This window comes from Zootermopsis nevadensis, unplaced genomic scaffold, assembly GCF_977971745.1.
Source record: "Zootermopsis nevadensis isolate Lab colony 2312 unplaced genomic scaffold, Znev_1.0 Znev_ptg000016l, whole genome shotgun sequence".
NCBI classification, from domain to species: domain Eukaryota; kingdom Metazoa; phylum Arthropoda; class Insecta; order Blattodea; family Termopsidae; genus Zootermopsis; species Zootermopsis nevadensis.
In genome coordinates this window covers 9,803,858-9,819,450 of record NW_028259148.1, presented here as the reverse complement: position 1 = coordinate 9,819,450, position 15,593 = coordinate 9,803,858, and the positions used below count along the sequence as shown (strand labels likewise).

Here is a 15,593-nt window from a genome sequence, read left to right as displayed (position 1 = left end):
ATCAGACAAACGAACTCAGATATGGAAGAAATTGGAAATTCATGCAATTTTTAGTAGGAGAACCTAACAAGAAGACATTAAATAGGAATATAATATTCAATTCAATTCAATTCAATTAATTTATTTACGTGTTTGCCAACAGCAAGAAACCAATAACAGGCAAACACTGATAATACATACAATAATAATGAAATAATAATGAAAAATAGTACACAAACAGATTAACTAAATTTATACATGTACAGTATTAAATATAACAGCCAAATACAGGCAAGCCCAAAATAGAAACAATATTAACACAAAGCAAAATAAATGAAATATAAATAAAAACAAATAATCCACCTAGGGAACACTAATATAATTGTAAAACGTTAAAGAAATATAAAAAACAGATAACGAAGCTAGATCATCTACCAAGACAACCTATCTAGATCATTTCCCTTATTGAGAACGTGCCCTCAAGGGAGACAATGTTTATGCCAAATACGTCCAAAGATTTACATATCTTAATGAAATGGGTTAAGTATAGATGGCGAACTCTTGTGAACATAACGAGTATTCGGTTTCCGTAAAAGGAATGAAGATTTTGAATATTTAAGCTACTGTTAGCTTCTTAAGATTGAATTTTTCTTCGTGGAGTTAGACCGCGTACGTGGATGGGTGAGTGGTTGTATGGATGGATTGGTTCCATATGAGTGGGTGTATTGGAATGATGGTTTGTAGTTGAATAGGTTTATATGTAGGTGTAAGGTATTTAATTCCCGAAAAATGAACTTTGTCTAGCAGCTCGCGTTGGATATTATAAATTGGTAAGGAAATGATAGGTTAATTTTACATAGAAATGAAACTTGCGTTCAGGTAATACTTGTATCTTATAAAAACGGAAGCAGTAATAATTAAATTTCTTAAAATTTTATCACATTTAAAAATCCATCGACTTCGACCTCACGCTACCACCAGACCACCGAGGGCAACGTCTGTATAATCCAGCTGTGCAAAAATCTATCTGAGATTAATAATATTTAAAATATTTATTAAAATTATACACACCTATCGAGCAAATAATCCAAAAATTTGAAATTGGTAATTCAACACAATCGCCAATAACATTCAGAGACGAAAAAAGTTACTTTTAAATAGACACCAAATAATGATGAGTTGATAAGACGGTTTAAAAGTCTATGAATTCGAAGAGACTACAATGTGAAAAGGGAAAAGATTGTTATTACACCAGCTAATTGTTTTAAAGTTATTTTTATCACAATTAATTTCACCCACACTTTTCCATAATTTCACATTCTTCCTGTATAACACTCTAATTTGCCATAATCTTCGTGTAATTTTCCATAATGTTTTTTTCTTAAAAATGAATCTGCGATCTCTCCTACCCTGTTTGAATTTCCTTCCGTTTATATATTGCCAGAATCTTGTACAAAGTGTCCCGTATATTTCCTGTTCCCAGCGTAACTTATATTATTTTATGGCATTGCAAGGTTATGGCCGAGACATCATTACAAAGCAGAAATAAGCGTATGCTTGCTGATTCATCCTGATTTTTTCCTCACATTTCGCTTTCACTCTTGTTACTAACCTTTTTTCCTCGAACGTATAAACAGGTTTGTCATTGCCCCTGGCAATTTCCTCTGTTATAATACCGCAACAAGATGTGTAGAACTGATTTAGGTTACGTTTTGATTCGTTCAAGAGGACTCGTGGTTATTCTCGTGATATAACTTAGTATCTAGGGACACTTGCCATGCTGTCTTCAGTAAAGTTACAGTAACTTGCGGTGAAAGTAGGTTTTAATATTTTATATTTTTCGGTTTGTAAAATAAATTCTATCTTTGCACTACCACTGAAACAAGAATATAATTTGCAGTAACTTCTGCACTATAGCAGTTAATTTATATAAACCTTTAAGATGACTTACCTTATTATTTAGTGTGCTTTATTACACCACAAGAATTCAGTGAAATAATGTTGTAGAATTCATTAGGTATGTTTCACAAAATACATTATCCAATTCTTTCTTGTTCTTCACACTCGTCTTCAAAATGTACAAAAATGTAATAAACTCGTTGATTGAATGGAATTAGTCATTTCATTGTCTTATAGCATGTTTCTATAATCTGACGAAACAAAATTCACTAATAAAGTTGAATTTTCCTCTCAGTTCCCGATCACTAGTAGGAATTGTTATGAAAAAGGTCAGTTGATTTCACTATTTCTATCGATACTTGACTGGTATCGTAAACGCCATATATCGCTTGGCGGTGAGTCATGTAGTACAAGCCAAGAGCCAGGAATCGACACTTGCGTTAACTTTATCAGTAGACGCAGTGTATAAAAATACATGATGAAATAATGTTTATTGAGTGGACAGTATGTGTTTATGAAGATGGCTGTCTTCTGGGCTGGAGCGCTGTGTAGTGCCGTAGAAGTTTACGGCCAGTTCTGAGGTCACTGCTGCCTCTATCAACAGGGCGATAAGAAGCCGCGTATGTTGAGTACCTGTATGGAACCGTACATTTTCTTTATTCCTTATCTGATTTTTAATATTAATAATACAATATCATTCTTATCATTCACGCAATTGGATCATTCCAAGAAAATCATTATATCAGTAATGGGCAATTGTGTTATATTATAAACAAATTAAATTTAAATTCGTGTTATACTGAACGTACAGAATCGTTAAAAATTTAGATGAAATAATGTGTGATTTTTGTTAGTTTCGTGTGAAATAAAGTACGTTGTCGTATTGTGAGTTTGAACAGAAGCATGCGGTCTGGATCAGGCAAGGCTCGATACATTGGAACACTAATGGTTCAGGCCTGGGACAGATGTATCTAAACAAAAATATGTAAATCCAAGACCACAGCTAACTACAGAGACAGGTTTAAGTGTCTAATATGTATAGATTATATATTTTTAAGTACAGGGGTAGTATTTAGCGAAGAAAGGTCTCTTTGTTGCTTATGAAAGTTTAAATTTAAGATGGCTGTCTTCTGGGTTGTTGCGCCATGTAGTGTGGTAGAAGTTTACCGACGTTTTGGAGGCCATTGCTGCCTCTATATCAGGTCGATGAGTGCCCTGTCATGAAAAACACTTCTTACTGATTATTTTGAGAGATTCCACAGAATATAAAGTGTCTTTTATTTCTCAGGGGATTGGTTATGCTGAGGTATGACATAGTATGAGGGGCGTTATGTTCTTTGAGTCAGGAGTTACTATTTTATGATGTAATTAAACAAAATGAGTAACACCTTTAACGGCATTGAAAAGGAAAGGCACTGATATAAATGTAATGACTGATAAACTCAAATCAATATTAGTGTTATATGGCAGGGGCAGAATTTAATTTGCTCACTGTGACCTGCCAATCAAGGATAAATAGGCTAGAAGCTGTTCTGGCCGCTCTGGTACATGTCTGTCTCTTCTGTATGTTCAGGGCAGGGCTTGTGCAGGGTCAATAGAGCTGTGGACTTTTAGGCAGAGGGGTAATGGGTTGAAATGGTCAGAGGAGGAACATTCCTTCTTGCTTCCTTCCATTTGATTGAGTGGGCCGCATACTGGGCTCTCCCAACAAGGTCATCGGCCGTAAACGGTGGAGGTTACTATAAATTCAAATTACCACTAACGACTAAAGAACACGCGGTTGGGAAAGATTATTCCATAAATCATTGACAATTTGGCATTACATTTTACAAGTTACAGTAATATAACATACTGAAGTTGATATTTTTTTATTTACAAATAAAATGTGTGCAGTCATAAACAATAATTACCTAGTATTACTGAGTCCCATATAAAAATACAAAAAGTGCATCTCTTACGTATTACCCACAAATCATATAACAAGCGATACCAATAATAAGTCTATGGAATTTAAAATGTATTAAAGATCTGATATTACGCTAATTTAGCCAACAAATTTACAGACAGAATTGTTATTATTGAATTTCTAATAGTGGAAATGAAATGGCTTTTATATTAGCGATACCTACAGTAAGAGAATCTGTTTCTTGATCTTAGAAATATGCATTTTCAGATTTTCTATATTTTTTCACAACATTAAGCTCTAATTTATACATACTTTTAATGGTTTATGTGAAAATAGCTTTGGTGATCTATTAAATCGTCAATAACACGTCCTATTATTATGATATACATATCTACAGTATTAACTACGATTTTAAAAAAATAACTGAAGCTTTGGAAGTTTGCTAGTTGCATTAAACGAAGTTAAACGTGAGAATATGAACACCTGGAATATGATCACAGTAGGAGTGCCAATAGAGAAATTCAGTCGCATGACTAGACTGGAACTCTTTAAAAGTTTGTTCCAAAGTCGTATTTTACGAATATGAACCAATACACTTGCTCGTCTAATGAAATTTCTTGTTACGGAATAGCCTGTCATTACTTTGTCTGTTGTGAACCTCTACGTTCTTTCGTCTGGTATCAAGAATATTTAAAACAATGCAGACAAATTAAATTGCTACAAAATTATGCTACATTTGTTCATACATAAGCATTATGTTAACGATGACATTATATGCTACATATAATAAGCTTAAATTTTCTATAGACATTAAACCGAATCGAAATTTTTTAAATTGTTCCTTCTTTAAATTTAATAATATAATAATTAGTCATCAATTCTAGGATTGGTTTGCAGCCCCAATTACGGGGCTGTTACTTGCGAAGATACCACGGTGGTTTCGCCTTGCCTTCCGTGGCCAGTCTTTATCCATCAGACTGGAAGAGAAAGGACGCGGACAAACATCCATGCCTTGAGTGGGACTCGAACCCACGGTCCCAGCGGCCAGGCGCACGAGGTCCATGCCTCAGACTGCGTGACCACTGTAAATTTGACAGCTATTAAAATTAAGTTTTGCTCTCTTGTGACTGACTTTGTGATAGATATCAGAAAGAAATTTTACTTATGGTTTATAAATTATTTACCAAAATGACGTATCTCATTGACATGTCGTTTTACTTGTTGGGTTTTAGTTCCGATCCTGCAAAGAACGTAGTGATACAGTTATCTTGAAAGTTTCTTAAATATTTAACAAATTTGTCATATGCTATTTAAAGGAATGTATAATCTTTGTGTAAATTTAATTTTGGAGTGGTAATAATACACCTTAAGTTTTTTTTTTTCGTTTTGTTATTCGAATTTTCCATATCGTAAAATTTAAGGAGAATTAAGTTCAGTAAGACGAAAGTAAATTATTATTTGGCCGTTTGGCTTTCGAAGTAATAAATGTCATCTTGATAAATATGTCACCAGTTAACATAATCATAAATCTATTTGAATCAAACTCGTAAAGAGACGTGTGTTAACATGAAAGGCAATTCCTTACATAGACTATTACAGCCAGCTCTCTCAGTTCCTTAAAGTGAGTAAACATTTCTTTCCAGAACACCTGATTCTAGAGGTAAAGTGGTTGACAGTACGAATACAACGTGGTATGCTTTGTGCTGTGCGATCATTGATGGAAATCAAATCCGCCGAGCTGGACGTCGTGTCCCCCGAAGCTAACAGGCACATGCTCCTGAACGAGAGGCTGGTGGGCGTAGACTACAGGAGCCGCTACTTTCTTCGGGGCTGAAGCTGGATGAGTCGCGTGGCCGGACTTAATAACCTCTGCGTTGAATCCATTATGTTTATCGGAAGTGTACTTGACGGTACGGGTGGTTCCGTCGGGCTCCACTAGACTATATTGACCCTTAACGACATCTCCGTCTCGCTGCTCTGACTGCTCTTTGATGTCACCTGTGTGCTGGTCGTTCACTCCGTATTTGAACTCGTATTTGGGGTGAGCCTGTTAACCACGAAATGCGTTTGATTAAAACATGCTAATCTGTTAACGCATCGGTATTCTTAAAACAAGTTCTAGCAAATAAAATCACTATTTCAGTAACGATTATGTCAGTTTTGTAATTTTACTCTTTAAAAAATTGATTAATAGCGGTCTTGGGCGTGGACCTTAATTGCTCAGACACTGGGATGTTTCGAATTCCACTTAAGGATGTTTTCCTCTTATGTCTGTGTTGCGCTGTATTGTATAGGTAGAGGCCTTGTGACGGGCTAATCGCTCGTCCAAGGAGTTCTACTGTCTAAATGACAAGAAGGGACAACTCAAGGTCTTTAAAGGTCTGTAGAGTTGAAAAGGTAGCAAACACGTTTCGGACTATTAGCTCATCTATAGTGCTTACTCACACAGATCATATTAATTTATCAGCTAATTACTGTGCAGTATGTTTAAGCACTACGTGGTATAAAACTCGTATGTAAAAGTTGGATGATATTTCTTGATCATTTAACATTTTATCATAAATCTTTTGACAGTAAAGATTGCTGTGTTCTGTAGCACAGTTTAGTCCAATAGACATTGCCCGACGTTTCAGTTTGCTAGAGTATTAATTCTGCTCACATCGTCTGCTTAACCGTGTTTTCTTTTCTGGTAGGGGCGATAGATAGTTGCGGGCAGACACAGTTATTATTATGGATTTTTTACAGAAATATACATTAGATTGTGTTCATAGTGAACTAGCAGGATCCCTACAGAACACCAGGGTTCCGCGTTTTCACTGGCATATTCTGTTATATTAAATTGCTGAAAATTAATTAACATCTACAAAAACAGCGTAAGGAGTACAAATAAATGTTATGACAAATTACAAAGTCAGTTTTCAAACGTGGCCACAATGGTTGATTCACTATGTCAATGTTATGTTTGACATTTTCCTGTATATCAGGTATACAGGGTGTTTCTGGAAAACACAGCATAAATTTAGAGACGTGATGCGTGCACAGAAACAGGATTATACCTCGAAAACGAAGTGTCCGTGGACCCACTTTTACGTATACATTTGTTATTGTTTTCGTGCGCACAGCACAACTCTGAAATGATCAGAAATACCTTGTATTTTTTATAAGACGTTATGGGTGATGAATTTACTCCGGGCTAGGTTTATTGGTAGTCATACAGACGGATATTGAATTAAAACATGTTATTATTTTGTTCTAAGATTAGTGCCTAGTGTTCGCATTGACTTTGGAACTTCAGAGCTATTCATTAGAATGTTAATGTGCCAATAGTGGTGTACTAGCCTTGTACTTAAAGGGTCCCTGACTTGAACCCAATCTAAATCAATATTCTTAAAGCATGAAATTAAATATATGTCCGTATAACATCAACATGATAAACAAAGCAGAGAAACTCTATAAACGTCTGCTTATCTTGAAGTATAGTAATTTAGAGCAACAAATGAAGCAGTGAGTTTCCGCTGCCAACTTACGTATTTTTCCACTACGAGCTGTTTCGCCAAGGGGGCGCCATGTTGATACTGAACTGGAGCTGGTGCGTAGTGGGAAAAATCTTCGTATTCGATTGGGTATGCTAAGACGACAGCAGCCAGACTAGCTAGTCCAAACACGACCTGAAATTCATCATGCGCCAAACAGCAAACACGCATAAGTCTTCAGCATATGCACAATTTGTAAACTTGTATGGAGTTAGTAATTAGTACTGGTTAACATCTACAAGACAACCAGAGTATATTATTTGTTGGATTTATGTTTAGACAGAAAACTGTCATCTATAGGCCACTAAGTAGCCTACTATGTGTCATTTTAGTCAATAGTTCCTTTTATGTATAAAAAAGTTACATTTTTGAAAATGATCCATGTCTTCCAGTGTAATTGGCATTCTTAATTAATTATTTATGATCACTAAACTTCACCATTCCAACACGCGTTCATGGTGTAGTGTTCGGTTAGGAACCAGTAGTAGCAGTAATATTACTGTCTTCATATGAAGAACTTACTACTTATGTACAGATAGTATGTTAAATTCGTCTCATAATTCAAAATAGCGCACCTTGGTCATGATTTTAATTGTCACACGCCTATAACTAAAATTACATACAAAAGTTTGAAGGTTTTCCATATCACTGCCTCCAATGTCATTAAGTTCGTAAGAAAGTTCTTGAAAGTGTACCAGTCAGAAGTCGAAAGGGATTACAGACAGACAGATAGCACTATGACCTCAGGAATACAAAGTTGGCTAGAAACAGTCTGCCCGGTCTTGAATCTAATCACTTGATTTGAGGTTAATAATAAGTGGAGCTACCCTCCGCTCCCGTACACGTCTTAATGGCGTGGTACCAAATTTAACTGTTACTGGCCGGAACATATCGTGTGTGAGAAAGTACAGGCTTTGTCACATTCAGTAATTTGACACGTGTGTTTATACAATCTACTAGTAACTTTCTAGCAATCGTCTTTCTATTTGTCTTGGTTTTATGGTTTGTATTTCACAGTTGGAAGACAGAATTTCTAACTTCACGCCTGTAGTTTGCGCTGGATGTTCATATTTCCATGTTTCCCTCAAACTGTCAGAATCCATTTCCACCAATTTTGTAATAACTGTTGCAGTTCTAATACATTGAATGAAACGTTATATTGTACTCCAAATGTTATTAGGTCGATGAAACCAATGAGAATGATGTGGGAGGGTTTCTCCGAGAACTGCGAAACTTATACAAAATTTAACCAAGAATTATGAAGGCACATGGTAAACCTAGACGTAGATGGGAGACCTACTACAATGGATTTTAAATTTTACGTAGGTGTGGACAAGATCATCTGGCTCAGGAGTGAGTCCAGAAACGGGCGCATTTGAATATGGTAATTAACCTTCCGGTTCCATAAAAGACAGATAATATTTTTAAGCAGTTGAGCGCGTATCAGGTGGGACCACGTTAGCATGCTACATGTCTTTGTGATCGTCGTATTTGTTTCTAATCCACGAAAGCAATGTCAGCGTACGCTATAAGAACGATCGAATAATGTACATGAATTTTCTTTTTAAAAGGACTCACTTCCCTTTTTTATAAATATTTGTACAAAACTACCTTTAATAGCTAACATTTCAAACAGGCAACTGCCTTCTTATATTCGACTTTAATCTGCAATTGTCAAATAAACTTTCAGTAGAAGGCTGTAAAGTATTTCAGTAATTTGACCTGAAAGGTCACTCACTACTGAAATACTGGCTTCACACTGATAAATGGTCCTGAAATATTTCGATATTATTTTATTTGTAGGTTCATTATAACATCATTATTACAATATAGTTCCAAATACACAATTGTTCAAAACATATTTGTTAATGTTTTAATATTATGTTGATAATGCTACACAGCATACAGAGAAAAGCAGAAGTAGGGTAGGTGCAAAGTGTTTGTACCTAAATACGCCATAATTTGAGGTGCGTTACCACCGATTACCTGAACAGTAAAATTGCTTTTTGTGTGTGACATATTTTAGCGTAACAGAATGAATGCCACAAAATGTTGGTTCTAGAGCCATGAAAATAAGAAAATGGGATATTTTGTTTAAGATGATGGTAATATCACAGCAGTGTTCTGTAAAGGGTAGATTGACACGTACTGCTGTAGTTGAGGGGAATTTTTGGTTCTTTGAAGCCCCAGTAATGCAAACAGCAACACACGTAAGAGCTATGTTGATACAGTTGACAGGATGGACAAGAGGTCTGGCGTAAATCGCAGAACTTCAAGCAAAAAAGGTTTTTATTTAAAGATTGCTCTCTTCTTGGTTGTTGCGCACGATGAATTCATCGCCCTGATGACGGAGGCAGTATGACCTCTGAAATGGTGGTGGGCATCTAACAGACTACAAGGCGCAACAACCCAGAAGACAGCAATCTTCATACTCATCGCCCTGATGACGGAGGCAGTATGACCTCTGAAACGTTGGTGGGCATCTAACAGACTACAAGGCGCAACAACCCAGAAAACAGCAATCTTTAGACTCACCGCTTTGAAAACCTCAAATCTTATGGCTTTTATTTGATTGTCGTAAGTTATTTTATAATGCAGAAGCTTTATAAAGTAAAATGACCCTCTTGTAATTTAGGAAACAATTTGTTCGTGACCTTTTCCATGTGGAGGAAGAAAGGGCTATAAATGGAAAATAAATAAGAAATCAAGATAGTACAAAATCGTCCCAGTTGTCCCGTCTGGAAAAAGATCAACGTAACACTAAGTAACACTGTTTTGGAGTACGGTGTATTAGACTGTCTATTTTTACGTGTTTGAAACTGTAACAAGCAAAACTGACCCTCAAATTGTAGGGTGTATTATGGGGGAGAAGAATTGGTTGAACCAATATTTGTGTGCGTGTTTTGCAGGAACAAGGAATTCTATAGTTTTCATAAAATAAAAGAAACGTTTACACAATTTGCTTATATTTAAAGATAAGTACAATAACAATATCGCAATAATTTTTAAAATATAAATGATATCAGGAAATATAAATATGTGTGTTTTTCCTTCTAATTAAAAGTAATTTTGCAGAGCGATAGCTTGTGTACGGCTCTAAGCGGTAAAGTAAACTGTTCTGAACAATGTGTAAATTATTTCATTGTTGTATGTTGGTTTTTAAGAAAGATACATTGTTTTCTCGAAGAAAATGCATAGCGTAGCGTAACTGTGCGATTTAAATCGGGCTAGCAGTGGAAGCGGGAATTTTGAAGCCTTCTACTTTAAAGGCTAAATTGTAACACTTTTTTTAAACGACTCTCTTACGAGTTATATCTATTTAATTTGTTTAAATAAGAGTTTTCTGAAGGAGATTTCCTGGGGAAAACTACTTACTGATGAGTTACGTTACTTGTAATTTTAATTAATTATTATCAGGCATTAGAGAGATGATAAATACGCCCGTTTCGGTAGTTAAACGCGGAGGGAATAGACTATTTGAAAGTCTACTAGTAGATGCTGCTTATATGCACCCTTAAATAAATTAAGAGTGTATGGAATGGATTAATTTGGCTTGATATAAGATCTGATGGCTGGTTCTAATAAACACTGTAACGGACATTCGTTTTTGTGAAAGGCAATGAATATTTTGAATATGTTATCTATCGCCAGCTTCTTCAGAGTGACTACTCCACAGTTAATTTCCCTTCTTTCTTCAGTGCTATGTTTTCAAATGCATTGGATCTTCTAATGCCCCACAGCGGGAAAGTACAAATGTTGTATAATACATGACGATGTATTTGTCATGTCAGCCGACCATTGTAACACGCGTATGTGAAAGTTGTCAAAGGGCAGACACGTACTAAAAGTACTCTTGAGGCTTACCCCATTGTGTGCATTGCTGTTCTAAATGAACCATTCAGTTTCTGTCGTTAAGTAGTTTTGTCTTACGCACGAAGTCTAAGCTATTTATTTACTTTACACGAACTTCCGACTAGCTCACCAAAAGAGGCATTCGCGTTACTGAAAAAAAGAGATGTTTTAAGTTAATAAGACTCTAAGCACACACAATATTCAGATGTATTATGCTTTGCTTGGTACAGTTGCTTAGGTTGAGAGTTTCTGTGAAATGCATACGAAAGCAGTTAGCTTTAAGAATCAGTAAATAACATATGGAGACATATACACAAGAAGGAAATTTGTAGTGGGCATCTTCACCAGTCGTTATTAGGGTGTTTAAATAATGGACGATGACATGGCGGGGTATGTAGCACGCCTGGGAAAGATAAGTTCGTCAAGTTTTTTTTTTGGGGGGGGGAGGAGTTAATATCTAAACGGAAGACCCTACTTGAGAGATGTAAATGTTTAAGATGATTGTGCCCTGACGATGGAGGCAGCAAGGACCTCTGAAACATCGGTAAACTTCTATCAGCCTACACGGCGCAAGAACTCAGACTCACTGACGCGAAAACCTCAAATCCTACGATGTAAATGTTGAAGTAATATTAAGATACATCTAAAAGAATTATAGTGTGGGCCTCCATTTTCAGGGTAGATGCAAACAAGAAGTGGAACCGTACCATCGAAAGTGTGGATGAATTAGGTCAAAAATGGCAACAAGATAGCTAAGTAACATGGCAAGGATGGGAAAGTCCTTTCCGGGCTACTGGATATGGGAAACAAAAATTCCATAAAGTTCATAGAAAAAATGCCCTTTTAGGGCTACAAAACGAAAGGGCCTAATAAGGGTCGAACCGATGAAGATTTATTCTATGCGAAGTACGATTAGCTTAGAGATTTGTCACATTCTCGACTTGGTCCCTGCGCGATGCACTTAGCTAATATTTGGTTTTATAATATTATTACTAGGTACTAGTAGCTAAATAGCTAAAATTCTTCATATTATTGGACAATTATAAAGTACTTAGACGTTTAAAATCATCTAAATCTGTCGGACTTGATGACATTCCTAGCTTTGGTATAAAGAGTTGTTCTGAGGTCCTTGTTCCTCTGTTTCTTAAACGTTTCTTTAATCTTAAGTTTAACACAACGTTATTTTCCTTCTGTATGGAAACAGGCAGCAGTACTTCATGTTTTTAAAAAAGGTAAATCTGACTCTGTTAGTAACTATCGACCCATTTCTATACTTAATACTTTTTCTAAATTATTTGAACTTGTTATTCATGGTTATGCCTCACATTACGTAAAGTCTAAATTAAATCATTGTCAGCACGGTTTTATAAAATCTAAATCCACCGTAACCAATCTGACAACTTATCTGAACTTTATTGCCCCATTAATTTTCTCCCAGGGTCAAGCTGTTGCTGTTTATTTTGTTCTTAGAAGTGCTTTTGACCTAGTCCCTCATACCCTTATACTCCAAATGATCGGCACTTTTGGAATTCCTAGTGATTATGTAAACTGGTTTTGCAGTTATTTAAACAGCAGACAATCTCAGGTTTATGTTTGTGGAAAACTTTCATCTCATTTTATAATGTTCTCTGGCGTTCCACAGGGATCTGTTTGGGGCCTCGGCTTTCCATCCTATTCGTTGATGACTTATGCAATGTAATTAATCGCACTAGGTGTCTTACATTCGCTGATGATATCAAAATTTTTCGCTCCATTGAATCTCCTAACGAATACATTCAACTTGAAACTAACATTGACTCTGTACAAGGTTGGTGCACTGCTAGCTTCATGAACTTCAACACTCGTAAAACTAGAGTAATTTCCTTCTCAAGAAAAACCAGTGCTTTGATCTACCATTATAAACTTTGTCAAGCACCGACTCTGTTAAAGTCCTGGGGATATTTATTGACTAAACTTGATTCCACAACCATGATTACTACGTGTTTTCTACCTTTAACGCAGATAGATCAAAGTTCGAGTACGCTTTAGTCGTTTGGAATTCTATTACGAGTATTGATGGCAATAAACTGTGAAGTATGCAGCAGACGTTTATAGTCCTTTACTATAATAATTTCCTGTCCCTTGTGTATTACAGATATTTTAACGATTTACAGTAGTTAAAACCGAAAACCTTATATATAAGAGGAGGTATTGCATTGATGGTCTGTCCCTTGTCCAAGCTTACCGTGGTTTTAAATACTGGCCTTCCCTTCTGGAAGCTGCTGGTCTTCGAATTCCTACTCGGTATTTGAGAGACTTCTCTATGTTCAGTTACAGTCAAACAATTCAAAACAGTCCACTTCCTAGATGCGCATTAGCTGCTAACGTTGTCTGCAGGGACTTCAATATATTTGAAACAAAAATCTTTTTCCTTAATCACATATTGCATTAACTGTGTTGATATCCATGTGTTAGATGTTAATTACATTCAATATACGAGCATAAATATTATTTCTTGTTCTCTCATCCACTACTCACCATTGTAATTATGAAAATTATCTGATCTACTACCTTGTATGTTTTTAAAAAAAAATTCTTATTTTAATCTAATTAACTTCATTTAGTTGAACTTTTATTACGAAGGTATTTATGTAATCAGTAGCAAGTTTTCTTTATGTATAAATCCCCTCCACACTCATGTAATTTTTTTAAGTCTGTTTTTGTTACCTTTCTGTACTTGTTATTGTGTTCTTTTGTTTTTCTCTTGTGCTGTACCTGTAATTGGCCTTCTGGCGCACTAATAATAAAGAACTGATTTTAGTTATCACTAATTTAAAGACAGTTTGTAGATACCTTTAACACCGAGAAGATAAATTACTCTTAAAGTCTTCTGACAACGAAGTAACAATTTTAAATCTTAATTGAAGTTCATTACTGTATATGCTTTAATAATGTCCTGCGCATAGTTTCGTCAGTACAATTATTATTCTTAATTTGCATAGCGTTAAAGTTAGAGATTCCAACTGTTTGTAGTGAACATGCCACATAAGTCAGTAGAACATAATAGAAAGCTGTTACCATGCTAATGTTTCTTATATAATTTCTTTCCTGCCTTTATAATGATATGAACATGAAAGTCTTGAATTTTCCAGAACGTAAGGCATGTATTTCTCCAGTTACAGTGCCAGTACGCGCCATGTTTCACCACAAAATCTTCGCGGCCTCCGAACTGATGTATCGATAATTGAAGTAAATTCACCGCAGTGACAAGTGTCTGAAGCAACGCTGTATAAAACTGGCAAAGATATTTAATTAAACTCTCACGTCTTCAAATAATGGGGGATTATAGTTTATTGACTTCAGATGTTTAGGCCTAAGTGTGTATAAAATTTTCCCTTACAGCTTACTCTCCGTAAGATTCACTTTTCTGAACACTTCTCCATTCCTATAATGTATTCAGCAAGTACCTCTCAGTTTTCAAACATAACAGTAAAGGTAACCGTAACGGTTTCTTGTTTCGTTTTGGTATGTGCACCAACACGATTCTTTTAAAGTAATCATAGTTTCCCACCCATAACACACCGCCATGCTAGATTAAAAACATCAACACACAAATCCATAAAACGTTCAAAGTAATTTACTCTAAATATTTTCAGAGAATAAATCCATCTTAGAATTTTTCTGCTAAACTGTCTTTATGAACTGTTAATATTACTAGTAACATAAGTGGTCTTACGTCACGGATATACATGAAATGGATCGCTGTTGGTTACATAAGCAACAATTCGTCTCTATAACAAATTAAAACTAACTAACAAAATCTCACTTCGTCCGTTGCTGATTTTGTAACAATGGTACCCTTCAATAAACTCTTGGTGTTCTCAGTCTATCACTGATGTAATTCCGTTAGTTTCTGTGAGGTCTGAAGCACTCGTAGAACCACAGCGTCACCCCCGGAGAAACTGCCAAGTCAGTGTAATGTTTACATACCTTTGTGAAAGCCATTCTTGCCCGAAAACGCTGGGAGTTTTGTGTGTGTGGACGATCAGTGATGATCCGACATGCGAGCTTACCTCTTTTATACTCTCGCTTGCAGATACCCAGTAAAAGTTAGGTAATCTCATGGTGGGAGCAGACGCTGAGCCTTGCGTGAGAACGAGTAGTGGTGGAGGCAGTCATCTGTTTTAATTTCTTTTTTGTTGCGTTTTTATTTCACTCTCCCTTAAACTATATTCTTTGCTAATGTTGAGCCACCTCTGAATATATGTTACCAAATACAACAGCCACAGAAGTTCAGGGGTACACGGGTGACCCTCGACATACGTGATTTTGTTATGTCTTTTATAGTATCATGAGAAGCATTAATTTCCTAACCATGGCCAGATTTAAAAGCCTGTTATCTGCGTCTAACCTTCTCCAGTCCTATCAGGAATTGTGATGTAGTT

At 35.9% G+C, this 15,593-nt stretch overlaps 1 protein-coding gene across 1 annotated transcript; it reads right to left on the bottom strand.

The window, feature by feature from the left end:
- Positions 1–3,697: 3,697 nt before the first annotated feature.
- LOC110828676 (cuticle protein 7) lies at positions 3,698–15,236 on the bottom strand. The gene is made up of 3 exons (XM_022061605.2): positions 15,139–15,236; positions 7,312–7,452; positions 3,698–5,831 (listed from the first exon to the last, which is right to left on the bottom strand). The coding sequence occupies exons 1-3, from the start codon at positions 15,151–15,153 to the stop codon at positions 5,496–5,498; spliced, it is 492 nt and encodes a 163-aa protein (XP_021917297.1). The 5' UTR covers positions 15,154–15,236; the 3' UTR covers positions 3,698–5,495.
- Between the last annotated feature and the right edge of the window lie 357 nt (positions 15,237–15,593).